Source organism: Neomonachus schauinslandi, chromosome 3 (genome assembly GCF_002201575.2).
Source record: "Neomonachus schauinslandi chromosome 3, ASM220157v2, whole genome shotgun sequence".
NCBI lineage: Eukaryota > Metazoa > Chordata > Mammalia > Carnivora > Phocidae > Neomonachus > Neomonachus schauinslandi.
In genome coordinates this window covers 190,105,083-190,132,197 of record NC_058405.1, presented here as the reverse complement: position 1 = coordinate 190,132,197, position 27,115 = coordinate 190,105,083, and the positions used below count along the sequence as shown (strand labels likewise).

Here is a 27,115-nt window from a genome sequence, read left to right as displayed (position 1 = left end):
CTCTCTCTGTGCACTGAGCCCCACTCTGTGCACTGAGCCCTGACTGTGCACTGAGCCCTGCTCTGTACGCAGAGCCCTGACTGTGCTGTCTTCTCCCTGTTCCCAAAGCATGAGGAACCCACAGACGCCCGGAACAGCGATGCCCTCTCCACATCCAGCGGCCTGCTTGACCTCTTGCTGCATGAGGACCTGTGCTCAGCCACAGGGTCGGCCCCGTCTGGGAGTGGAGCCTCGGCAACCTCTGATTTCCTGGGCTCAGGCTCGCTGGGCTGCGATACGTCCAGAAGTGGGACAGGTATGTTGGTGGCGCTGGGAGCACCCAAATCCTGCAAGCGTGGGCATGTTTCAGTCACTGGATTTCACGTTTGTTTGGTCACGATGGTCACCTCATGTCCCTGGGCATCCCCTGCTTTCCCCGCACCCCAGGCCACAGGCCTGTGTGTGCTCAGGGCCCAGTATCCAGTGCAGACCAGGTCTCCACGGGCATCCAGCTGGTGCTCCAAGTGGCTCCCCAGAGCCCGCCACAGTGGGGACCGGCAGGCGAGGGCTCCTTCCTCCTGCACCCGCCCTGCCAGTCCGCATTCCCTCCACCAATTCGCTATGGACATTGCTGTCATTGCGGGCCTCCACCCCGCCGGCCCTTTGGGACCATCTTGGACCATCCCTCAGGCTCTCTGGGCCTGCCAGGAGGGCCAGTAGTGTTCCCCTTGCTGAGATAGCTCCCCTCATGTGAACCTAGGGTGTGGGCAGTATGCTTTACCAGGGAGGATCACTCAGGTGTGATCTGGAACGGCCGACTGAGAGCCCCGCCTTCACCTGTTCTCTGGGCTCGCTCCCCGCGGGAGGCTCATGGCAGAGTGTGCCAGGCCAGCTGCCCCCTGCTTACAAAACCAGCTTCTCTGTGGCCTGGCTTAGTCAAGGAACAGGGAGCATGATTTCTACTGGGGGGACACAGGTGGGGCAGGGGGAGAGGGAGAGAGAATCTTAAGCAGGCTCCACGCCCAGCACGCAGAGCTCGATGTGGGGCTCGATCCCACGACCCTGAGGTCATGACCTGAGCCAAAATCAAGAGTCGGATGCTTAACTGATGGAGCCCCCCTGGGCGTCCCAAAGGAGCAGCATTTCTAAGATGCAGCCCCATTTGGACTTCTCAGGGCTGACCCGGGAGAGAATCCTCTCCATGGTGCTAGTGGGAATTATCCAGATAATTTGAGACCTGGAAAGAGAAGGGAAAATCCACCAACCTAGGCACTCGTGACCAAGTAAAGCGCTTCACCCCCTAAAACTGCCATTACACGAGGTTTAACTTCATGTGAGAGGTCCTCACTCGCCACGTGTTGGGTTTTTAAAGGCAGCAGCGACACGAGTCATACCAGCAAATACTTCGGAAGCGTTGACTCTTCAGAGAATAACCACGAAGCAAAAGCGAAGGCGGACATGGAGGAAAGTGAGCACTTCATCAAGTACGTGCTCCAGGACCCCGTCTGGCTGCTGATGGCCGACACAGATGACAGCGTCATGATGACCTACCAGATGCCTTCCCGGTAACCCCCCACCTTCCCCTAGGGACGTGGGGCTCCCCGAGCAGCAAGGCCACCCAGTCGGGGGCACTTCCCTCTGAGAGCCTCATCTCCGATTGAGTGGAGCGCAGCGGACGGAGAAGCCGGGTCACTCTGGACGGCTCCGTGGTCCCGCGGAGCCCTGCTGTGTGGACGGTGCGCCCCGGGGCCCTGCGGAGTGACCTGCTGAGGGCTGTGAGGAGGACGGGCTCCCCGCCAGCCCCTGGGGCGCCGCGCTCCGTGCTCACGAAGCGTTTGTGCCAATGGTTCCCTTTGGCTCGGTTGCCCGTTCACCCTGCGGGTGAAATGGAGCGTGTCTGTCCTAGAGATGCGGGAGCCAAAGGCCAAGGGCAGTGAGCAGCCCGGGCCACCAGCTGCTCTGTGGCCACCGGGTCTGTGCCTCCGCCACTGTGGCTCTATGTCAGGCTGTTCCAGTGACCGCCGCGGTCCCTGCTGCTCAGCCCCCACGGTGCGGGGAGCTGGGGAAAGAAGGAGGGAGGAACGCTGAGGCTCAGCACAGCCAGGCCTGGGGGGGTCCTGGGGCTCCGTCTCCAGAGCGGCTTCAAGCCAGCCCAGTGTTTGCAGGAGGCCAGGGACGGTTATTCCACCTACTGCCTTGACGGAGTTAACCAGCCTGTGCAGAACCAAGCATCTGGGTACCCAGCTCCCCTGATTTAAAATAAAACCAAGATCGTGACTTGGATTATCATTTTAATAGAAAAACTACAGATTATTGGCGAGGGAGATTAAGGTGCCTTAAGTAGGGTAATTTATTTTGAAGAAAAAGGAAACTTGACTTAAACAAAATCACCTGAAATTAATTAATCCTGAAGGCGTTGCTAGAAAAAGAGTGTATTTTTTTTAAATCCGCAGAACGCCCTTAAGACACCGTGACGCTTACCTCTCTCTGTTCTGTGAAGGGCTCTGGAAGCAGTGCTGAAGGAAGACCGGGAGAAGCTGAGAGCGCTGCAGAGCTCCCAGCCCCGCTTCACCACGCGCCAGGGGCGGGAGCTGCAGCAGGCGCACCCGTGGCTGCGGGCCGGCCGCCTGCCCGCCGCCCTGGACCTCACGGTGAGCTCGGCGCCCTTGGCGGCGCTGTGCTGGGGCCGCTGCCTGTTGCCCCTGCCGCTGTCCCGTAGGCCTCCAACTTCTCCAGCCAAAAGCAGTTTGGTCATGAAGACAAACGATGCAGGGATGCTATTGAGCCTACTTTAAAGAACTTGGCAACCTTGTTCCCAAAAAGGTCTTCTGAACATTCCATCTCAATTGCCTACCGAAATTTGAATGCTGTTTCTTTGTTTCAATTCTGTTTCCAATTGAGAAAGCAAACAGAACAGGAAGCAGCTGTCCTATCGTGGACCCTCCGTGTCCACTCTCCACGTAGACCGTTAGGTAACGGTGGGCACACCACGCCCAGCGGCCTCAGGGGCCGGCAGCTGCGCCTTCTCCTCTCAGGATTTGCAGGGACGTGTCTGTGCCCAGCCCCGCTCCCCACCCACCCTCAGCCTCACACCCTGGAAGCCACTGGCTTCAGGGTGTCCGTGTCCTTCAGCCACCGAACGCACTGCCATGTCTGTCCTCCACCTTAGGGACAGGACCCCCGTGCCCTCCAGCACCGCCCGCTGCTCCAAGCCGCCGTGCTCCTTCAGGGGATCTTCACAGCGGCCTCCCCCTGCAGGTCTTCCCCCTTGTCCCTACAGTCGTATCCCTGCCAGCCGTGCCCCAGCCCAGTCCTAGTAAAGTACTACAAAGCCATAAAAATCTGACACGCCCCCCCCCCCCCCCATCTGCTGTTTCTCTTCCCACGCTCTCTGCAGCCACATGGGCCTCTCGCCTGTCCCTGAATGCGGCCGGCAGGCCCCTGCCGTCTGGCCTTTGCACCTGCCCTTCCCTCTGCTTGGAAGCCCTTCGCTCAGTCATGCAGCTCCTCCTGGCTTCCTTCAGGGGTTTTCGTCCCACGCCACAGGATTGTCTGTTGCCTCATAGCAAAAAACCCCAAACCTTAGTGGCCTAAAGCAGTGAACACTTATGATCTCCCAGTGTTTCTGTGGTCTGGGAATTTAAGAGCAGCTTGGTCGGGCAGTTCTGGCTCAGGGTCTGTCCTGAAGGTGAAAGCAAGATGTTGGCCGGGGCGTCTGTGATCATCTGAAGGCTGGAAGACATTACTTCCCAGAAGGCTCCCTCACGCACCCCACATGGGCCTCCCTCCACGGGGCTGCCTGGGTGTCCTCGTGGCATGGCAGCCTGCTCCACAGAGAGGACAGGAGGGAGCCACAGTGCCTCTTAGGACCCAGCCTCAGGGGTCCCCTACTGCCCTCCAGCACATCTTCACCTCCTCTTGGTGGGAGGCGATCGCTGAGTGCAGCCCACGCCGCAGGGAAGGGGAGTGAGGGTCCACCCTGTGAGGGGAGGGGGTCACAGAACCCTCTTCCATCAGGAACCTTCTCTGGCCCGTTCTAAAGGTCCAGAGTAAGATTGCAGGCCTCGTCCATGTGCCGTGTCCCACGTCCACCTAAGTTTTCATCTTGAATAAACCGGGGACATTATTGTCCCTCTCCCCTTACCAGGATGTCCCCTCCCCTCCCAGGGCAGGGATTTTCATCTTTGGTCACTGGTGAATCCCAGCACTTAGGACCTGCCTGGCACATTACAGGTGCTTAACAGATAGGGAATGAGCCAGTACATTCTTGATGCCCCATTTTCTGGATTAGAAAACTGAGGTTGGAGAAGGCAGTTAAACTGGACCTTGACTGTGGTCCCACAGGCAAGAAGGGAGGAGCTGGGACAGACCCCGGGGCCTACTGGCTCTGCTGTCCCTCACCATGTAGAGCTGCCTCTCAGATAAGGGCCCGGACGCTCCCCTGGCCTTGGGGAAGTGGGGAGTGGGGCCCCTGGGGAGCAGCACTAACCTCCCTCAAGAGCAGGCGAGGTCCCAGCAGCCCCTCAGAGTCTTCCCACCCTGTCCGCTCTCCAGCAGCCTCACACGGCTGACCCCAGGTCACCTGCACCTCCCTCAGGTAGAACCACTTTTTGGTAATGAAGATGTTATTTTTGTTACTGACTTTACATTTTGCCCTTTAAGGAATGTGTTTACTGTGAGAATAAGGGACAAGACGACATCTGCGTACCGTATGAGGAAGATGCTCCAACTCTGGGTCTCAGTGAAGCCACAGATGCCAAAGAGGAGGAAAATGGATCCCCCTTGAGTCACAAATTTGAAGAACGGACCTAACTCTCCTCCCTGCGCCCGACAGCCCGTGATCTACATTAGATGGTGCTCAGAAGCGATGAAAGATTTTCACATCTGTTTGTAATGAAATGGACAGATAAACTTATGTTGCTTTTTTTGTTTTAGGAAAAAAAACCATAATTTTCTGAAGGAATGATTTAAAACGGGTGAGGGTGGGAAGGGTTTAGGAGGAAACGACATATTTAAAACGTAAATACAGAGTTTGGGACAGATTTCATGATTATTTAACTTGAGAAAGACTGAATCCCCTGTGCATGCAGCAGGGAGGTTTCCCTAGGGCTCTCGGAGGTCCGTGGACTTGAGGAGGCTTCTCACTGGCCCCTGGGGGTGTCCAGAGGCATCTTCCAGGCTGTGGCAAACAGCGGGGATGCCCCTGGTCCTTCCGGAGCTGCCCTGGGTGTGTTTGGATCGGATCAGATCCTGTCCTCTGGGGGCTGCTCTTCATCTAAGTCATCATTTAGTCAAACTAGTTGTTTTTGAAATATATCAAACGGAGATCACAGCCTCTCCTAATTTTCTGTCAAAGTGTTTCGCATGAATCGGCGTGAAGCGTACTCAGCAAACCAGCACCTTCTGCTTCGGCTGCTGCAGTGGCAGACGTTTCAATCTGCTGTAGCTTGTGTTTGGGCCGAACAAAGGAGAGATGCTCACTCTGGGCAGAAGAGGCCCCGTGGTTTGTGTGGCCAACTCCATCAGCCTAGCACACACCCAGAACCTTCTGCATATTTCTACATCATTCTTGTATCCTTTTCAGACCATGACCCATATGTAGATAAAATTCGGTGTTGACTATCTCTGTGGTGACTTCCCTTTGCAGACCAGGCTCTGACCGCCACATCTGGGACCCGTTGGTGTTTGTCCTTCAGTTGGAGCCTCCCAGACATGAGCTCTGACACTGAGCTGGTGACCCCGTCTGTGTTTTCCTGGGTGCCGTGAGCTCGCCTCTCCCCTCACCCTGGGCTGGGACGCCGGCCCTCGTTCTTTTCATGAGCCTGACCTCACTCGGGGCAGTTTCCGGTCCTTGCAGTGATGGTCCTAGCGTCACCAGCACCGTCTGGTCACTGGGACACCTGGGGAAGAGTGAGGCCAGTCTGCGCATCTCCTTACAAAACCTCATGTTGCATCATGTATCCTAAGGATTGTTTGGGGAAAAGCTATATTGGTCCCTGGAGTGAATGGAGAGTTACCACAGATGAAACAATTGACTTAAAATCGGGTCGAGTTTGCAGAAACCGAAAAGAAAGCGGGCTTCCCCCTGTCCTCTGATGGAGAAGCGGCTGCTAGAGTAAATAAAGCTTCCTTGTAATGGCTTGGTTTTCAGTCTTACGTTTGGATATTAATCCGATTTCTCATAAGCTGAAATGTAAGAATACTGGTGTTTTTTTTTTTAATTGTTTGTAAATTAACAGCACCTTCAGATGCCCAAAATGAGGTGATAACCTATGCGTCTGTGTGGAGAATAGATGCCTCCGAACCTGCCTCCTCCCTCTGAAGTCCGATCATTAAGGGATTAGATGCTAGTCAAGGTCACATGTATGTCACCTGAACATCAACTGTCAAAACGTTTTCCACTGTTATCAATGTTTACCATCAGCATTATTTTATTACATGATTTGTGCTCATTGATTGTTAAGTGCATAGCTTTAACCCGTGCTCAGAAGTTGACAATAGGAGCATTTTGTGAAATTGTTTACACGGTGCCATGCATTGAGACGTGTTTCCTTTAGTTATGTGTGCTTACACGGGTTATAAAACCTTTTTTTCTCGATTTTAAACTGAGCCTTCTTTTTAATCTATTCCTAAAAAGACATGTAAATAAGCTCTCAGAGTCTGTGTAATGACCTGGTAAGCCTTGCCGGACAAGTGGTTTGTTCACGCACAAACCAAACTTTCTTCACCCAGTGCAATATGTTTGTTTACTGCTTGTGTCTTTTTATGACTGTTTTTGCTTTTTAGAAAATTGGTAAATAAAGCAAGTATATTTTTGTTGTTAATTGAATGTATTTTTAATGTAGCACAGAGCAAAAACAATAGAGATCAAAGATGACCAAAAGATTTAAAAAAAAGAAAAAAGAACTCCGAAATGCTGTGTTGAGGGACACGTCTGTCACCAAGCGCTCCCTCATCTCTTCCATTGCACAGCCGGTCCCTTCCTGCGCGTGCACGTGGGCATCTCTCTTTCACGCACCCTCATCACACGCTGCCAGAGCTGCCCAGTGAACTCTTAGGATGTGAAAGTCACAAAATGTAAACTCTAATCCTGTGATCCAGTGCTCCCATGGGCTTTTCACTTGCAGATGCGGGGGGTGGGGGGGCTGCCTGACTCAGCTCCCAGCTCCTGTCCACTCTGAGGTGGCCCCAGGCTCCTACTCTGTTCCCTTTGTGCCCTGCCCGAGGTTGTCTGTTCCTCCTGGGCTAGCTAGCAGCGTGCTGGCCATGGGGCTGAAGGCAGAGGTCAGAAGGATGCCAGCCAGAGAGGCCTCATGTCTCCATCAGAGACCATAGAGGCAGCACCGCACAATCCCCCACCCCACACGCCTAGTTCTTGCCACGTTGATGAAGCCTTGCGGGGCCTGGTCCAAAAGGGAGTTCTTGCTTCCAACCTCCTCCCACTTTTCATGCCAGTACCATGGGGAACCGAGCAAGGAGATGAATGGATCCTGAATCCAGTGCCCAGCCTCCCAGAAGCTCCCTGAGCAGGAGGGAGGGCTTGACTCCCTGCCTCCTGGCCTGGTGGTGATGGGGGGACGGGGTGGGGGTGGGGAGACAAAGGCAAAGTCCTCCCAGTGAGTATAGAAGCCTCTGCAAACTGGCCTTAAATGGCCAGATATGGCTGTTTCACCAAACTGAGTGCCACTGGGGACTCTTAATTGCATTTTTACTTACCATATAACCCCAAAGGCACCCCCCCTTTATTTCCAGACCAAAAGGAGCTTCACCAAGCTTTCTGGGCTGATTGCCTACAAGGGGCCTGGACATCCATAGGCTGGCTGCTGCCTTTGTTCCCTGGGGATTTATGGCCTGCCACCCCTGCCGCTAACTGGTCCCCCTGTAGCCACCACAGCCCTGCCCAGCCTCTGCAGGCCTCTGTTCCTGGATCTTGGGGGATCAAAGGGCCCAAATGCTCAGGAAGTCTGTGCTCAAGCAACCTTTGAAGGTAGGATCAGTCCAAGAGACAAATGGCAGGAAATGGGTCCACTAGGGGAGGTCGTGCAAAGGAGGGAGAGAGGGCTGGGTGGCCCTGAAATGGAACAACCAGGCTTCTGGGAGGAAAAGGCCAACCCAGCCAGCCAATGGATGCACTAAGGGAAATTGAGGCGCACTTCAAAGATGGGGCCTTGGGCAACTTCTGGTTCAACCAAAGATCTTATTGATTCCTAATATCCTGCTCTATCCTTGTGCCTTTTTTCCTCGGGGTACTTGGTCACACTATCTCGCACTTAATTTCTCCTTCCTTCAACTCTATAGACAGCATTCCTCAAACCCCACTTTCCCATGTAAGATGAGACTCTTGAGGTCCCTATCCCTCCCTTCAGCCTCCTCCCTTCTCCTGACAACTATTACCTATCCTTTTGTTTTTACAAAGTCAACTTTATATCATGTTCCATAACCATAATAAGTCTTCCTTGCCTTCTCTATAGATTGATTCTAAATGTTGAAACCTCATGAACAGTGTTACATTGTTGTGACTGTGAAAGAACTGTTAGCTTCTAGGTCAGTCAATGTGCTGAGATTACATTTCTCTTTGGGGGGAGTTTTTTGTTTTTCCTGGAGTTCCTAGTTGCCTCTCATTTTTTGCTTGCACTATTCACCTTTATCATGCCTTCCTCCCTATACCCATGCCCCAACCAATCAAGTGTTCTATTGATCTTTTCCCAGAGGCCTCCCCCGGGGCACTGACCATCCTGTTCCAACAGGAACTGCCTTTGATGGAGAGCACTCTAAAATACCTGTTTGGCTTTGTTCAAATAATACAACGTGTAAAGGGAGGCATACACATCAGACTACAAGAAATATCACTGAGTTTCTTTTTTCATATTTCAGATTCTCAAAGTAGTGGAAACTTAATTGTACTTACTTAGGGGTCTCCTTCCCTGGAGTGATGTCTAAGTGGTGAAGAAGAGCAAAGTCACAGACCAGTTATGGGCTCTCATGGGGTCCACACTGAGCCCCCTCCCCTGTCAGCCCCACCACTAGGAGTAAGGGGAGAAGGGCAGTTGGGTTTCTGAGCAGCCAGGGGAGGGGGAAGGAAGAGACCTGAGCTTTCTGGCATGCAGGGGGTACTGAGAACAGCAGGGGATGACTGAAGTAAAGGAGTAGGTTTCTACCTGGATGAGCAGTGCTAGGCTGGGAAGGTCTTAGAAGCCTGCTCACAGAAAAGCAAACAAGAGGCTGAGTGATGAGAGGTGAAAATCGACAGAAGAAACTCTCCGGTAGTTATAGATAGACGTCAGTGAGGTGACTTTGGGAAACGCCAAACCTCTTACCAAACTCACCCTGTCTGTAAAGGTCCTTCTAGTGGGGAGCCCAAAGTGAAATAGTCACAGGGAGTAAGATCCATCTTAGGTGGCTGGGGTGGGGCCTATTTGTGGCCTAGTACTAGCACCCACCTCACTGCAGTCCCTGGCTGTTTCCTTCCCCTACTGCTTTCCAGCCAGGCTTGGGACATCCCCTCACCTTCCCTACCCACCCGGGCTTCTGCTGAGGCCAGGCTCTGTGCTGGAGGTAGATAGGAGGTCCTAGGTAGGTACCTTGACAAGAGATGCTTATGGTCTGGAGGGATGTGGACCAAACCCTGACAATCCCAATCCCTGGTGAGTAGTGCGGGACTGGGTTAAGGGTGCAGGGCTACTGCGGGGCAGGTGCATTCCCACCAAAAAGAGCAAGAGGAATAGGGAAGCTGAGACCTAAACAGTGAGGAAATAGATATTTGGAGGAGTGTTGAAGAGGGTTCCAGGTGGCAGGCTCAGTCTTTGCGAAGGCCTGGCGGCCAGAGCCCATCTTGCCATTCCAGCCTGGCTGCGCTGTGAAGTGTACTTAGGCCAGTGGAGCAGGAAACAGGAGCCGGTCCCCAGGGTGCTGCCCAAGGGCGCGGCCCCCCGCCCACTCACGCCACCCGAAGGGAGGCCAGTCTGGCAGATGGGCGGCCTGCGGTGGGGGTGGCGGTCGTCTGGCGGACACAGGCTCACCCGCCATCCGCCGCCGGACAAAGCGGGCCTAGACAAAGGCGCGGCCAACACCTGTCGCTCTTGGCGCGGCCCCCGCTTTTCTCCACCGAAACGGCTGCAGCTGCCAACTGTCATGGGCATCAAGTTACGGGGACCAGACGGCGGCCTATGCGAATCTGGTGAGGGGAGGGCTGGGAGGGAAAGGGAGCCGAGGGAGGACCGGGAGGGGGCGGGGAACCGGGGACGAAGGAGACTGGCCGGGGCGAATGAACAGGAGTGGGGACCACAGAAGGACTAGCGGGGAGCGGGGAGGACCGGGAAGAGTGGGCGGGAGGAGGACCAGGGAAGGGTGGGGAGGGGGTCAGGGATGTACCGCAGGGGCGGGGGGCGGGGTGTGGCTGGGAGGGAAAGGGAGGTCAAAGGGGGACAAGGGAGCGAAGGGGGTTAGGGGGACATGGGGAGCTCAGGAGAGACAGCGATGATGATTAGAAGAGAATGGGCGGCTGGTGGGGGGGGGGTGGTACCAGGGAAGAAGGGGCGGGCGGGGGAAGGGTGACCTGAGAAGGAGAGCCTGGTGGAGGGGCGGCGCCGGCGGGCCGGCGGACCCCGCCCCACTAGGATCCCCGCGCGGGCGGAGGGCGGTGTCGAGGGTCGAGTCCGGTGTCGCGACCCACAGATGCGCAAGAAACTCAACGGAGCCATAGGACCGCTGCCACCGCCGCTACCCCTTGGGCCCCCATCTCCCCCGGGCTCCGCAGCTATCCCAAGCCGGACCCGTAGACCTTCCCAGGTCCAGAGACCGCCGCATTGACTGTGGCTCTGCCCTACAGAATCCAGCACCCCGACACTCGCGCAGGAGCGCTCCTCCCGGGAGGCACCTTGCACGAACTAGGACAAGTGTGACTGAATGAATGCTGCTCCCACGCACAGCAGACCTGGGGGCCTTGCTCAGGTAGGGAGGGCAACAGACGCAGCCCTGGCCGCCGCTCTCCGGGTCACCGCCCCCTCGGGTGCCCCAAGCCGCTGGGGTTGCGAGGAGGCCGGGCTGGGGCCCCGCCCGCCGACCGCGCCCCACCAGCTGCCCGCCGACTCCGGCGACCCGGCCGGACAATGCGCGCCGCTCCCATTGGCCGCGGCTTGGGGCCCGCGCGGCCAATCCGTGCATTGAGATGCAAATAAGATGCTATAAAAGGGGCGGGGCCGCGGCAGGCGGAAGACGCGAAGGAGCGAGGGCTGCGGCGGCCCCGGCGGAGCGAGGCAAGGGGCGCGGGCGCTCTTCGCGCTCGTCGCGCTCGCCTCGCTCCGGGCGGTGCGGGTCATGGCTCCGCCCCTGGCTCCCGGCCGGGACCGTGCGAGCCGGGAGAATGAGGACGGCTGGGAGACTCGGGGGGACCGCAAGGTGCGGGCCGGGGCCTCAGGCGGGCAGGCGGGCGGGAGGCCCGGGACCTGGGCTCAGTCGCCCGCTTCCCGCAGGCCCGGAAGCCCCTGGTGGAGAAGAAGCGGCGCGCGCGGATCAACGAGAGCCTTCAGGAGCTGCGGCTGCTGCTGGCGGGCGCCGAGGTGAGACAGGGCCGGCGGGCGAGCTGGCGGGCGCCCTGGGGCCGCTGGGCCGGAGAGCGGGGTTCGCGGCGCGGCCCGGCCTCACCGACCCCCCCCCACACGCCCCCGGCGCTCCCGCCGGCGCAGGTGCAGGCCAAGCTGGAGAACGCTGAGGTGCTGGAGCTGACGGTGCGGCGTGTGCAGGGCACGCTGCGGGGCCGGGCGCGCGGTGAGTGGCGGGGGGCGCGCGCGGGCGGGGCGCGGGGCGCGTTCGCCCAGCCCGCCCCCGGCCGAGGACTGGGGACTTCCCGCCCGGCGCCCCTGCACTGTCGGCGGCGAGGGCGACCTCCGGGTCTCGTGGGTGAGCCCTGTCCCCGCGGGCTGGGCGGGCCTGGCCACCGCAGTGGCTGCTTACCCGACGGGGCGCCGCTCTCTCCCTCCCACTCCTGGGCGCAGAGCGCGAGCAGCTGCAGACGGAAGCAAGCGAGCGCTTCGCGGCTGGCTACATCCAGTGCATGCACGAGGTGCACACGTTCGTGTCCACGTGCCAGGCCATCGATGCCACCGTCGCCGCAGAACTCCTGAACCACCTGCTCGAGTCCATGCCTCTGCGCGAGGGCAGCAGCTTCCGGGATCTGCTGGGGGACGCCCTGGCCGGGCCTCCGGGAGCCCCTGGGCGAAGCGGCTGGCCCACGGGAGGGGTCCTGGGGTCCCCTCTGCCCAGTCCCCCAGGCCCCGGGGACGACCTGTGCTCCGACCTGGAGGAGGCCCCCGAGGCTGAACTGACCCGAGCACCTGCTGAAGGGCCAGACTTGGTGCCAGCGGGCCTGGGCAGCCTGACCTCTGCCCGCATAGCCCAGAGCGTCTGGAGGCCTTGGTGACTAACACCAGCCCGAGGTTTGCGAGGGTGGGCGTGGCGTTCCCTTGCACTGTTCCCTCCTCCCTGTGGTCCAGATGTGGTGGGGCAGGGGCCCTGGCTGTCTCCCAGGGCTGCCTGCTCTCTTCCTCCAGTGGCTGGGTTGCAGGGCAGTCCGGGATGATCAGCCCAGTCAGGCCCCTAGCCCTGTTTCTTAAGGAAGTATCTCTTATGGACCCCACAGTCCCCCCCCCCCCCCGGGTGGAGGGCAGGAGCTTACAGGCAGGAGGAGGAATCTTACGGAACCAGGGTTCTCCAGGGTTTCACTGTCCCAGCCTTCTCAGGTACTGTGTGGATCTGGGGGCAGAGGTGACCAGAATGGTGCCGAAGCCCTTCTCGGGCCTGGGCACTAGTGACGGGACAGAGGGACACCTCAGACCCTGACAGCCCTGGCCTGAGCAGAAGCTTGAACTTGCCACTTGAGTCAGGACACAGGAGAGGCAGGTGCTTCCTCCACCTGCCAGAGAGAAGCAAAGCTCCCTGGACGTCTTGAGTCTGTGTATTAGGTTACCATCAAATGTTCCAGTTTTCTTAAATAAAGCATTTTGGAGAGTTAGCTACCCTTCTGGAGTAGGACTGAACAATGTGGCGTCATTGATATGTCTAATGTGTAAATACTACTCTAGGGGCATTTTTCTTGTATCTGATGCTGGCGAATGTTCCTAAAAGCTCTCACCCTTTGTCAGCAGCGTGAGGAGCACAGTGGTGGTGGAGAGGAGACACCCTGCGGCGTGTCTCACAGTGGACACTGCTTCCGCCTCCCCAGGAACTGTGTCACAGCAGCCTGGAGACGGATACCATTGCCATGGGGTTTGTCTCCAGAGTAACAAAGCAGCAGGGGAACAGCCTGTCCCCCGACCATTCTCTGGTTCGTGAGCTTCTAGGAACAAAACTAATGCCTACTTCCTAGCCGTGTGGTTTGGAAGTTTCTTTCAAAGACCTGTTTTAGGATCCACGAGCGTCATGCAGATGTCAGTCTACTTGTGTGAGGTGGTTACTTTTCCTGGCAGAAGAGAGATCTTCCCCCAGTACCAGTGAGTTCAGGGACATGGAGACCCTCCCCCTTCATGGCTTGAAAGCCCCCGTGGCTCTACTCAGCTTGGACTAGAGGTCAAAGTGGGCCCAAGAGGTCAGAGACCTTGGAAGGAGGGGGATGGGACAGGCAGCGAGGGTGGAGGGAGGTTCCCTCCTGGGCTGGGCCAGGGCCCGCAGACAGCATGTGGTCAGTTGACAGCGGTCACTGCCACAGGGAGCCTGGCCCGGTCACTCCTACTCTAGGACCCCAAAGCAGCTTGGGTTGCCAGTGCCCAGACTGGGGCTGCGGTGTGACAATCCAAGACTGACACGTGGGTCTCCTCTCTGGTTGGGCGCCTTTGCTTCAAGAACATCTTTCCCAGCAGCCCTTTGACAAAAGCCTCCTGGCGGGTCCTGGCCACCAGGGGTGTTTCACATTGGCTCCCCTGTGGTTCAGTCTCAGACCTCAGCCACTAGGCTCTAACCAGATGCAATTTATTTTTAGCGACTGGGGAGAGGTTGGGACGGGGTGGGAGAGGCAGCTCCGTAAGGGAGGGCTCAAGAGGGATGGAAACGTTATTCCTGGGATTATTTTAGCTGCCCCAGACAGACTGATGTAGGATGTGTCCATGGGGACACGGATGGAGCACAGGTGCCCGTGCAGACCTCTGTTGCCTGTGGCTTCCGACAGCCCCCAAAGGCCACTGTGATGAGTCCTAAAGCCATTTGGGGGGCATCCGCCAGGGACTGTTTGGAAGCATCAACTCCTTCCTCTCATGCCCACACTTTGTCACATACTCCCAGAGACCCTGGAAGAGGGCCAAGGGGACCCAGGACTCGGGAAGCAAGGTGCAGGAGGCTGACCTGGGGGGAAGGGTGTCGCCTCCTCAGGTCAGAAGCCACTAAGCCAAAGCTCTGGTCCTGCCCTCCTCCCACCTCTGATTGAGTCAGCTTCTACTGTGTGCCTCAGGAGCAGCCTCTTTACCAGACATGTAAGTGGTCCCCAGAGCGGCAACCACAATCAGCCTCTATGAGTGAGAGCTGCTCTCGCCTCTTTGCAGCCTGGACCACCAGCTTCCTGCCTACATTCCTTCAAAAGCTCTTTGCAAATTTCCCACTCTGCCAGACAACTATTTCATACCACCTCCCCTCTCTGAAACCCCCAAGGCTCCCTCATAGGCCTTGCTCTTGACTTTGGTAGCATTGCTTCGTCATTCCCTGAGATGAGCCTCCCTCCCACTTCAAGTCCCTGGCCCACTGTATTAGTCTTCTGTGGCTGCCATAAATCGCCACAAACTTGGTGGCTTAAAGTAACATTAATTTATTATCTTGCATTTCTGTAGAAGTCTGATACAGGATTCACTAGGCTAAAGAAGAGCCTAGAGCTTTCAGAACAGCTACATTCCCTCAGGGAGGCTTGAGAGTGAATCCATTTCCTTTCCTTTTCCTGCTTCAGAGGTCACCCACATTCTTTGGCTAGTGGCCCCCTTCCTCCACCTTCAAAGCCAGCAACAATGCATCTATCACACCCTTCTTCCATAGTCACATCTCCTTCTGACCCTTGTGCCTCCCTCTTCCTTCCACTTTTAAGGACCCTCATGATGAGACTGGGCCCACCTGGATAATCCAGGATAATCTCCCTGTCTCCAGGCCCTTAATCCTCAATCAGATCTGCAAAACCTCTTTTGCCATGTAAGGTAACACACTCACAAGTTCTAGGAATGATGATGTGGACATCTTTGGGGGACCATTATTCTGCCAACCATACCCATGTGGGCCTCTGCCCAGGCATCCTGCCTTCCATCATGATGCAGTATGGTGCCAGCCTTCCACGCAGGCATTGGATTCGGTCCCCTCCGACCTCTCAGTGACTCTGCTGCATCACTAATCTCTCCTCCCTCTGCCTCATTCTGCAAAGAAGCTGAAATATCTCCATCTAGAGAAAGCGGAGATAAAACCTCCTTGGACTTGCCGTACCCTATTAGCTTCTGCCTCATTGCTCTCCTCGAAAGCAACATTCTGTAAAAGCGCTGTTCACACTAGCTGTCTCCACTTGCGCACCTCTCACCTCCCTTCATGCCTCTCCGTCAGGCCATTGTTCCCTCCCCTCCAATGACCCTGCCCTGGTCAAAATCTCCAGTGACTGCCAAGTTTCCAAGTCCAGTGGTCCTGTCTTAAGTTTCTTGCTCAACCTTCTTCCAGTGAAGCACTCGTGGATTATCAGTCCCTCCCTCCTGAAACTCTCTTCTCGAACTCAAAAACACCGGGTGTCCTGGGTTGTCACTGGCCATCCCCAATCTCCTTTGCTAGATTCGCCTCTCCTAGATGCACACTTGAGGCTCTGTGTCCTTCCCTATCACCCCTGCCCAGACCCCACTTGGTCCATTTGGTTTGTTCCATCGTGCGCCCTTGATCCAAAGCCCACCTCCATCCTTGTGGGCCCCTACACTCTCCTGTTTGCTTAGTATCTCCACTCCGACGTCCAATGGGCATCACAAACCACAGCCCAAGCGCCACTGACTCTCACCCCCGATGCACTGTCACTACCCCACTCACTGCCCGTTCATGGCACCCTACTGATTAGGCAAAAAAATCTATAGAAGCCACACTCTTTCTTTGCCTGTCATCTCACCTCCAGCAGATCACGTGCATGCGCTATACTTTTTTTTTTTTTTTAAGATCTATGTATTTATTTGAGAGAGAGCACGAGCAGGAGGGGCAGAGGGAGAGGGAAAGTCCCAAGCAGACTCCCCGCTGAGCGCAGAGTCCCACAGTGGGATTGATCCCACCACCCGAGATCACGGCCTGAGCCCAAACCAAGAGTCGGGCACCCAACCGATTGCGCCCCCCAGGCTCCCCATGAGCTCTACTTCTAAATCCAGTCTTCAGTTGTCATCTTTCCACCGACAGAGTGCTGACATCCTCATCTCATCTTTAACCTGGACTTGGGCAGCAGGGCTAACTCGCCTCCCCACTTCCACGTGGGGCTCCTGGCAGAGGCCGCCTCCGGGGTCCCTCCCTCCCGTAGCTCTGCTCTAGGCTCGGGCCTTGGCTAGAGACCTGAGAGCGGGGATCCGGCCAGTCTCGCTCAGTGCTATTCCTGCACGGCCTGGAGCCGGCGCTGGGGAAACCGGAGGGATTTGGGAATAAGGGAGCGGAGCTCCAGGGGCCCTCAGGCTGGACTCCCGGCGCCCAGCTCACCGAGGTGCTCGGAGACGCTGGGGGGCACCCTGGAGACATTCGGGAGGCATTCCGCGCTCAGCGGGGCGGAGGCATTGAGCACGCCCCCACCCCGCCCGCCGGAGGCGAACCGCGGAGCCTCCTGGGAGATGTAGTTCTTCTCCTTCCACTTCCCTTTCTGCGAGGCCGCTTCAGGCGGAGCCGGCACCGCGACTCCCAGAGGCCTCCCGGCCCGGAGGCCACGCCCCCTGCGCGAACGCCCAGAGCCGGGTCCTCCGCGGGACGGAGCCCAGCCGCCCCCGGGGACCTCGCGCGGTCGGCTGAGGGGCCGTGTGGCCGACCGAGGCTGGGCTGCCGACTCTCCAGCAGCCCTGCGACCGGGACAGAAAGAGAGGAAGGCGCCTCGTAGCTCGAGCCGCGCATCCGCGTGAGGACGCGAAGACAGAGGGCGCCCCGGCCGGCCTCTGCTCAGACTGCCGCCCGGTCTCGGGAGGTCCGGAGCATGAAAGTGCAGGCAAAGCCACCAGCGGCTGGTGCCGAGGAAGGAGAGGGTCGTTGCAGGCTGTGGAACGGAAGCAGGTTTGTTGAGGAGGGAGCACGAGCCTGGCTGACGGTGCCCGAGACAAGCCCCGCCTTGAGCGGCCTTCAGTCTCCACCTGCGCCGAGCACCTGGTGTGGGCTGCGGCCCAAGACAAACTGACCAGACAGACCCCTGCTGTCGTGCAACTTGGATGCTCTTAAAATGGCCGAGAGCCCACAGAGAGCCACAGGCCACCGCAAACTGCAGAGGTAGACAGGCATCGCTTTTGAGAGCAGCCAGGGAAGCCACCTGCTTATCAGATTATTCAGGTCCTCCCTTGGGTTTGGGTGGATCTAGGAGGAGAAGGGATAAGGTTTTACACTGGGGACCCAGAGGCTACCAGCTTCTCGTGGGAGCGCCCAGGTATCTTACTCTGGCTGGACCTGTTCTGCTTCACTGTTGCCTCAACCATCAGTGGATGACACTTGGGGTACTATCCTCTTGCCCCCTCCAGATCCTGCCCTCCCTGAACCTCGGAAAATCTTGTCCGTGCCCTTAGGCATCTCAGTCACCCCTCACAGTGAGGCTAGCTCCCAACTGTAAGCTCCTACCTTCTGTCTTACCCACTCTCTCCCAACAAACTTGTTAAACCTCCTTGAGATCCCCTAGTCTGGTCCTGGCATTTGCTTCACAGTCAGGTTTCTTGAAAATCATTTCTATTCTCATTTTCTGCATTTGTTCACCTGTTTGCTCATCATAAAATTTCACTTTGGCCCACATTTCTGTTCACTCTACTGAAGACTTCTGGAAGTCTCTGATGAAGTCCTTATTGCCAAGCAGACTCTTCAGTTTTCTTCTTATGTAAATATTGCAGCATTTGGCACTGTCAATAACCTCATGCTTCTTAAAACCCTGTTTTCAGTCTAGTTGTCCTGCTTCTTCTTCAACCGTTCCTTCTCAGACTCTAGACAGGGCTCTTCTCAGCCCACGATTTATTGCTCTGTTCGTGTTTCCTTCCTTAGTCCTCTTATCTCTAGACAAAAGTCTGTATATCTCCATGGCTTTCCCTCCTGTGTCACTGACTCTAAAAATGACTTCTGGCCCAGCTGGGCTCTCTGGAGCTCTCGTGGCGTTTATCCAGCTGCCCCTGGTTGTTGGCTCTCATGGCTCCCACAGGTTCTTCAAACTCAGCAAATTCCACCTGAACCCAGCTCTTCTGCAGGACCTGCACCTCCTGTCGTGTTCTGGATCCCTGAGAGCACCACGGCCGTCCTCAACCACCCAGGGCAGATGCCTGACAGTCAAGGAGATACCTCCTCGCCCTTCCGCTGCACCATGTGAGCAACGTCCAGTAACTATCAGTTCTACCTCATTAGTCGCTGTCACGAATGAATGAGTTTGCATCTCCTTCCTCGCCCCTCTCCCACTGTCCCTGCTGCCACGTTCTTAGGTCAGGTTCTTACCCCCCAGCTGGAGGATGGCAGTGATCCTTAGGAAAACTACACCTAGGATTACCTCCTGAACTGCAGTCCTTCAAAAGCCCAGCACTGTGCAGATGAGCAGAGCGCAGGAGGCCCACGACTCCCCTGGGTCCGCTCAGATCTTCAGAGCTCCGCCTCCAAGCCCCTCTCCCCCGCTCCCGTCCCTGTTTCCGTCTCCTTGCCAGGTGTGTGGCCACACACACACACCACACACCCCTGGCGCACGCGCACACACACACACACACCACACCCCTGCTGCTCTTCTCTGCAATTGCTTTCAAGGTTGGGAAGGTTTTCCCGGGCACCCAGTTTTAGGCAGTTTTCAAGTGTCTCTCTTTCATTTTCCTGATGGTATAACTAAGACAATGTTTATTTATTCTCTCACAATATTTACTGGATGCCTACTCTTTGTCAGGCATGATTCCAGTTGCTGGAGATAAAGTTTCTCCTCGAGCGTGCACTGTTAGCAGGGAACCAGACAAAAAATAGATGATATGGCAGGCAGTGTTTCTGTGCCAAGAAGAAAATAAAGTAGGTCAAGAGGACAGGGAGGGATGACGCGGAAGCAGGGTGCAGGTGTAGGTGGGTTGGTTAGAGACAACCTGTCTGGTAGGCTTTATTCGAGCAGAGAAGTGATGATGTGAAGGAACGAGCAAGCAGCTCTCCAGGGAAGGGATGTTCCAGGGAGAAGAAATAGCAAGTGGGGCTGGTTCTGGGGCCTGGGCAGCTGGGTCCCCATAGTCTCCTCACAGTCGTTCCTTGTGTGTCTGTATTTCCTTCCGTAACAACAGCAGTGCCATCCCTTCATTGACACCAGGTGCCAGGGCCCTCGGTGTACGGGATCTTATCCGTTCCTTAAATGTCACAGTGACCCCGACCCGACGTAGGTATTACTAGTCTCCATTTTACGGGTGAGGAACTGAGGCTCAGAGAGGTTAAGTAACTTTTCTTAAACTAGATTTTTCTTTAAAAAGCCATACACACTCCCAGGAAAAGTCAAGCATTACAGAAGGCCAGCCATGGAAAACCTGGGTCTTCCTTCTGTCTTCTCCCCCCATCCCTTCATCCCCCGCTCCAGGAGTCTCCACAGTTAACAATTTCTTGGGTGACCCTTTTGATGCTTTCCATGCCTCTGCAAGCATGTATCTAGGATAGATGTCTTTTTCTGCAAATGGGGCCATCCTGTACGTACCATTCTACAACTTTTTGACCCCAGCAGTACAACCTTGATTCAGTGGTGTACCTGTGATGTGGCATGCTCTGTCCTCAGCACCAGGGACACAGTGGTGAGGAGGAAAAGCCCCTCCCTCGCGGGGCCCGCCTGACCCACCATGATGCCGCGCGCAGAGGCTTCTCATGCACAGTAGCCTCACCCGGGGTGTAGACAGGGTTTCCAAGGCTTTTCCAAGACCAGTGCTCAGCGAACAGCCTGGGTACTTTGCAACATGTACCCTATGTTTCTAGAATTAAGATGGCATGTCATTGAAAATGTGTAAATGGGGCGCCTGGGTGGCTCAGTTGGTTAAGCGACTGCCTTCGGCTCATGTCATGATCCTGGAGTCCCGGGATCGAGTCCCGCATCGGGCTCCCTGCTCGACGGGGAGTCTGCTTCTCCCTCTGACCCTCCTCCCTCTCATGCTCTCTGTCTCTCATTCTCTCTCTCACAAATAAACAAAATCTTAAAAAAAAAAAAAAGAAAACGTGTAAATGTCAGATTGCTGCCCTGAAAACCTGTCTTGCATTACACTCCACCTTCAGTGGAGAAGGGGGCAGTTTTCTGCACTCTCCTTAATAGTAGACATCCCTATCTCACTGATTTACGACGATGAAAACAAGTTTTTTAAGAGAAGGATATTGAATTTTGTGGGGGCAAAACGTGCACGGGTCTTGGTTAGAATGGCCTCTCTTTCTGTCTCTACCTTGTTCTCTTTCCTTCTTCGTGCTCTGCTGCCCCTCATCTCTGCCCTTCCCCATCGCACCTGTCCTCCACACCCACCCTCCGTGGGCTCTCCCCCCACCTCTGTTCCTGCCTTTCCTTCCCTGTCTTGCTCCAGCCTTCCTCTGCCTTAGCCTCCCTCCCTCGGGGGAGCGCACTGCCCTGTGGCTGCTGCCTGCCCCTCTCTCTGGCCGTGGGGCGGAGCGAGACAGCCCAGCTCTGCAGGGCAGGTGACTCTTCCTCCGGGCCCTCCGCTCCTCTCCTCCTGGGGCAGCGCCTGGCTACCATAGTCACCATGCTGAGGAGAGCTGCAGGGCACCAAGGAAGCATGCCCAGCGTTTGCTGAGGCGAGTCCTCGGGGAGCCCGGCTGCCCACGGGGAGAGGTGGGCTGGGAGTGGGGGGCAGGATGCTCCCCTTCTTCTGTTTCTTCCTCCAGTGCCCACAGACAGCTCCTGCTGGGCTTGACTCTGGTGGTTAAAAAAGAGGGCTACCGGTTAACATAGCTGAGGACCAGTGCAGGGAGGGGTCTTTCGTGGGGGCTTCAGACTTCAGTGAAGGCCCCGGGCTCAGCTGGAGATGCCGGGACAAAGTCAGGAGGGGGAACCAAATATTCCCACACATATCCTGTGGGAATATCAGAGCTACAGAGTGAGGCTGTGAGGCCAGACCCCAGCGCTTCTCTCAAAGGGTCTGGTGAGGGCTCCTTATGAACGCCGAGACTCTCCGCGGAGCCCGGCGGCCAGCTGGCTCCTCCTCCAAAAGCTCCCGCAGGTCCTTTGGGCACAGAGCTCTTGGCTTTTTGTCCTCGGGCTTTGCCTTAAGAGCTGGTCTGTAGCAAGGCCCACTCCCTGGACTTCTCCTGAGGCCTGGCTGTCTCCGTGCTCTGTAACAGCATAGCCGGTGTGAGACCCCTCTGCTGGGCCCTGGATGGACGGGCCTCCCTGGCACGGGCGGGCCGGGGGCAGGCAGCGGGCCCCTCCCTGCACACCCTGCTCCAGAGAAGCTGAGAACACATCTCGGGGGCAGCCCATGCCCCCTGTAACCAGGAAGAGTTCCAGCAGGAAATCCCACCACCCGGAGCAGCAGAGCCTCTGCCTTAAGGACAATGTAATTTCAGGGGAGACAGACATTTCCTGATCATTAATGCATAAGACACAAAGGCCACGAAAGAACAAGAAATAGGGCTGGAGGGTGGAGGAAAGGGTGACATGACCTTCGGCAAGCAGAGCCTCCTGAAGGAAGGCTTCCTGGAGGAGGTGGTATGTGAGCCTTGCAGGACAGCCAGGTTCTTGAAGGGGGAGGTAGGAGGTTAAGCAGAGGAGGAGGACTTACCTTTAGACCCCAGAGGTCACCATGGTCCTGAATCTAACTTGAGAATTTCCTGTGGCCGTCTCTGGTCCCTGGAATGACACGGGGGGGGGGGGGGGAAGGGGGGGGCAGGAACCAGAAGGGTGAAGCACCCGGAAGTGCTTCAGAGAGAGCGCTCCCTCTGGGGCTTCATTCTGCTTCTCCCCACATGAGCTCCCTCTCCAGCAGCTTCCCCGGGGGAGCAGCTTCCCAGGTCAGTGGGGACTGGGATTGTCAGCGGCCTTGCAGTCCAGCGGTGCTGCTCGCCCTCCCTGAACTCAGGGAGGGTAGGCCGAGCCGGGGCAGCGGGAGCTGGCCACGGACTCCGTATCCCGTAGAAGGAAAATCACAGAAGTGGACAAGCAGAGTTATCTGTGGCCGTGTAGCAAGTCGCCGCACAAGTTAGCAGCCCAAGGCCAGCATCTGTTCCGTCCCTGAGTCAGGGACCAGGCCCGGCTTCGTCGGGGGCTTGCGCCCTGGGCTGTGTTCGAGGCTGCGGACCGTGGCCGTCAGAGGCTCCACGCAGGCAGGCTGCACGCGCGAGCTCCCTCGCTGGTTGGCGCCAGGACCGGTTCCTCCCGGGCTGTCCGACTGAGGGCCCCGTTCTGTCCTGCTCTCTGCCGCACTGGCCTCTCCAGAGGGCGGCTCAGCGCGGGGCCTGCGGCTTCCCTCTGGGGGAGCCCGGGAGGGCAGGCGAGGAGGAAGGCCGCCTTTTTTGTAGCCTCATTTAAGAGGGCATCTGTCTGTCAGGTGCAGGCCGCACTCCAGGGGAGGGGATCACCCGGGCATGGGGACCCAGAGAGTGGGGTCATCGAGGGCCGTGGTAGGGGCCGCTCTGTTTCTGCTCCTCCAGCGGCCCCGGGCCTCCAGACGTCGCAATACTGCGTTCCGTGCATTGATATTCTGCTTATTTTACTGGCATTTTTCAAACTGTAGCCTGAATTGTTCCATCACGAGAGAGGTGTACCCAGAGAGTTGTACCCAGTGCAGTGGCAAGAGGTGCCCTCCTTTAAAAAGCATTCTGTCTACGTCATTCCCTGAGTAAGCCTTTCCAGGGCATCTGATTATTGTTCGTTCCCATTTCCCGAGTGACGTGGAGCATCTTTTCTTAAGCTTATGAGTTATTTAGGGGCGCCTGGGTGGCTCAGTCAGTGAAGCGTCTGCCGTCGGCTCAGGTCATGATCCCGGGGTCCTGGGATCGAGCCCTGCATTGGGCTCCCTGCTCGGCGGGGAGCCTGCTTCTCCCTCTGCCACTCCCCCCCCGCTCATGCGCTCTCTCTCTCTCTCTCTCAAATAAATAAAATCTTTTTTAAAAAAAGAAAAAGCTTACGAGTTATTTGTGTTTTCCTCAGAGCCATGGTGGGCCCGCAATCTCTTTATACTTCCAGAGCCCCTGATGGTCCAGTCTTGGGAGTGGAGGAACAGGGAGGAAAATCTGAGAAGGAAGTGTAGGAGCCCTGGTGCCCCCGGCCACACAGACAAGGCTTGGACCCCAGACGGATCCAAGTCTTGACAGAATGCCTTGTGTTATTCCCGGGACAGAACAGCGTGGGAGGAACGGACTCCCTGTCCCCAGGGCTGTCCTGACACAGGGTGCGCCACCTGCAGGCTCCGATGAGGCCTGACGCCATAGAGCAGCTTAGCCAGGGAGGGCAGGGGCCCTCAGCAGGAGGGGCGGTCTTCCACATCGTGGTCATCTGGCCACTTCCCCTTTACTCTGCATGAGGGTGCTGGGGAGCTGGCACCTTTGGCTATTCTTCCTTTCATCGTCTGTGTAAGTAATAAACCGAATCTAGGAAGGGCTCAAGGTTTCTTTACTGGCAAAGCTGTCAGCCTTGATGGAATGGAAGGAAAAGGGAGGGAGAAGATGGATTCCCGGCCCCAGCCCTGCCCGATTTAGGGAGCATACTCCATAACTCCTCTTGCCTGGTGCCAATTCTTTCCTCCGAGGCTTGATGCAGCCCCCTGGAGGTTTGCCCACTTCTCCCTCAGGATACTGGACCCAGATCCGCCCCAGTGGTTCCACCAGGAGACACTCAGGCTGGAGGGGGTGCTCAGGTGGACCAGCAAAGTATAGAGGATGAGAGGCGCCTTCTCTCTTCCCCAGCACTTTACTATGGAAATCTGCAGTTGTACCGTCCACATTTTCCTAGACTTTCTTGCATCTGGGCAACCATCCATGAGTCCATTTTTTTCTTGATGCATTCAGAGTGAATTAGAGACTCCAGGATGCTTTCCCCTACGTGCTTCAGCATGCACACATTAACTAGAATTCATTGTCCACAGTATTCCTTTTGGCCCAAAACTTACAGTGAAGCGCCCTGCTCATAAGTGAACCCTTGCTGAGTTGTGACAAATCCGTACACCTTTGTAACTCAGACCCTTACCAACATCCTGAGCATCCCCGTCACCCCCAGAAAGTCCCCTCATGCTCCTCAATCAGTCCCCACTCCCTCTCAGAGGCAAATGCTCAGTACCCTGCCTGGCAATCATGGAGCACAAAGCAAGAGGAATTTCTAGAGTGTTAAAGCAGGTGAAAACCCATTAAAATTTAAAAATAGGTATATTAAAATTCAAAATATTTCTTAAGTTTAAATATTTATACAAAACCAATTGATGATTTTACCTTACCAGTTTTAATGGAAACAAACTCAGTCATATTTCCAAAGTCTATTCCTTATTTTCAGTGGAGAGAATGGCCAGGTTGATTTCTTTTGACCACGTGATGAGCTTAAATGTTTCATGGTCATGAACTGCAACTTACGGAGATGTCTTATGGGACACCACTGGGACGGGCAGGGTGAACGGCCTTCTCGAGGCCGCTCCCAGAGTAGAGAGGCATGCACTCCGCACTGTGAACTGTTCTAGAAGATGCAGACGCCAGACACGGAGATCATTGTACATCATCAAGTACTGATATTGCATGCTGCTTAGATAATTCCAGATGAAACTTCTGTAGTCCAGCGGATTTACGTCAGAATATTGAAGAGTCCAATCGGTGGCTGCTTTGCGGAAATCAGATGTATACACAGAAAATAATTTTTCTCCAGTTAAAAATTCAGAATCTGAAGACAGCTTTTTTTTTTTTTAAGGTTCCAGGAGTGCCATCCTGAACTTGGAATGTGTAGCCTTCAGAGGTAGTTCCTGGCATAGCATTAGAATCTGAAGACGTGTTAATTTTTCATGTCTTCATTTCCAGCGTGGCAGGAGAGTGTCTGGGAGCTTAATCTCCATCTGATGTGCAGCTCTCTCATCATCAGCCCTACTGTCCAGCGATTCCTTTTCAACTTCCATATTTTTATTTTGAAACTCAGGCCTTATGTTCATATCTTCTGCTACAATCTTACATTCATCGGCGACTTTCAAGTTACATTTGTGCTGTAAGCAGAGGGACAGCATTAAGCACAGCTGGATGCACAGTTGTGTTTCACTGTCTAGTGTCCCACACAGACGTGAGACGTGTGCAGTCTGCACTGTGATGCTTTCAATGTCAACATATTATAGTTTTCATTTGATATATATTTCAATATTTATAAATATCTTTGTGGGTGAAGTGCCTGATTGCATTTAATTTTGAACCTCATGGGGTATCTGGATGTGTTTTTAACGGAGGTTTTAGAACAGACATCAGAATATCCCTTCTGCTCATTAATTTTTTTTGAAATCACAAAAAAAGATACATGTCTATATCTTTTACACAGTGCTAAAGAAGCTTATCAAATCTGGTTTCACACAAGGGGCATTTTTGCACATGAAGATTATGAGTGAGGGAGGCACCAAGGTGACAGTCATATTTCGGGGAAAATCATGGTGCAGGCGCTCTTGTATAACTCGCCATCCTTGCTCCCTTATTACATCCCTGCTCAAGAGCACTTTTTATATCAACTCTCTTTCCAACCTCTACTTTCCTGCGCTAGACCTAGGAGGCTTTTTCTTTCATTCCGATAAAGTCAGTATACGTTATTTTATCCTTACGACATTACTCTCCATGCAAGCAGCCCTCACAGTCTGACACTTGTTCACAATGGGCACAATCAGAGAGTAAGGAAAAGTATTTGCATCCTTAATTCTTGATAGGTGATCTACTTGGTTTGCTTACAGCATTACACATTTGTTCTGTATTTTATTAGACAAGACATAGGGACTTCCAGCAGTTTCTTGGGATTCTCTAAGATGCACGTTATTTTTTGTTCAAAGTGTCTTGGCTAAAATCATTCAAAATATTCTGCCATTCAAAGCGCCTGGGTGGCTCAGTTAGTTAAACGACTGCCTTTGGCTCAGGTCATGATCCCAGGGTCCTGAGATGGAGCCCCACATCGGGCTCCCTGCTCCTCGGGGAGCCTTCTCTCCCTCCCTCTGCCTGCCGCTCCCCCTGCCTGTGCTCTCTGTCTCTCTCTGTGTCAAATAAATAAATAAAATCTTAAAAAAAAAATTCTGCCATTCTTTGTTTCTCTGATTTCATCATCTTCTGCAAGGTGTCATCTAATAAACCATCAGATTGAATATTTAAAAAAAAACACTTCCATTTTAGAGACCATCACAATGAAACATCAACTTTTCAAGGTCACAGATTCTGTTTAAATTTTTCTAATCTTTGAAACCTTTTTTTGCATTGCAAAAATTTGATTGTTATATTACTGCAGAAAAGTATGCATGAAAAATAAAGACAATTCTTTGGAATAAATGAGCCAATCACAGTGAATTCACTTGCCTAGAACATTAAAAAAAAAAAGTCTTTAGAAAAATCTTTGGACTATTATTTAGCAAAAAAAAGAGGAAGTTCTGATACATGCTACAACATGGGTGAGTCTTGAAAACATTTGCCAGGTGAAATGAGCCAAACAGAAGACAAACAGTGTAGGGTTCCACTTACACGAGTTACCTAGAGTAGGCAAATTCACAGAGACAAAGCAGATTAGAGTGTACTTGGGGGCAGGGGAAGAAAGAGGTCGGGAGGTATCACTTGGCGTCCGGTGCGCTGAAAAGTTCTGGAAACAGTGGTTGTGGTGCAGTGTTGTGAAGGCACCTAATGGCGCTAAAGGGGACGCTTCAAATGGCTAAAATGGTAAGTTTTCTGTTATGTATATTTTACCACAATGAAAAAGTCAACTAAGGAAAGTCATCAACCGCGCAGAACATAAACATACCCAAGACCCCATAACTGCCTCCCTGGGCCCCTCCCAGTGAAGAGCCAGTGTGCACCA

At 55.0% G+C, this 27,115-nt stretch overlaps 2 protein-coding genes across 4 annotated transcripts in view; both read left to right on the top strand.

The window, feature by feature from the left end:
- Positions 1 to 6,803, top strand: part of PER2 (period circadian regulator 2) — a 39,126-nt gene extending 32,323 nt beyond the window's left edge. Inside the window, exons 20-23 of the mRNA XM_021678976.2 lie at positions 109 to 295; positions 1,352 to 1,544; positions 2,480 to 2,630; positions 4,642 to 6,803. Coding sequence (XP_021534651.1) covers positions 109 to 295; positions 1,352 to 1,544; positions 2,480 to 2,630; positions 4,642 to 4,791 — 681 coding nt within the window. The 3' untranslated portion in view covers positions 4,792 to 6,803. The remainder of the gene's footprint in view (positions 1 to 108; positions 296 to 1,351; positions 1,545 to 2,479; positions 2,631 to 4,641) is intronic.
- Positions 6,804 to 11,181: 4,378 nt separating this feature from the next.
- Positions 11,182 to 12,996, top strand: HES6 (hes family bHLH transcription factor 6). 3 transcript variants are annotated; one of them, XM_021678974.2, is made up of 4 exons: positions 11,182 to 11,376; positions 11,451 to 11,537; positions 11,670 to 11,745; positions 11,973 to 12,996. In XM_021678974.2, the coding sequence occupies exons 1-4, from the start codon at positions 11,296 to 11,298 to the stop codon at positions 12,395 to 12,397; spliced, it is 669 nt and encodes a 222-aa protein (XP_021534649.1). In that variant the 5' UTR covers positions 11,182 to 11,295; the 3' UTR covers positions 12,398 to 12,996. The 3 variants fall into 3 exon arrangements, with proteins under 3 accessions (XP_021534649.1, XP_021534648.1, XP_021534650.1); XM_021678973.2 differs by having other exon boundaries at positions 11,664 to 11,745; XM_021678975.2 differs by having other exon boundaries at positions 11,664 to 11,705; positions 11,973 to 12,191.
- The last annotated feature ends 14,119 nt before the right edge of the window (positions 12,997 to 27,115 follow it).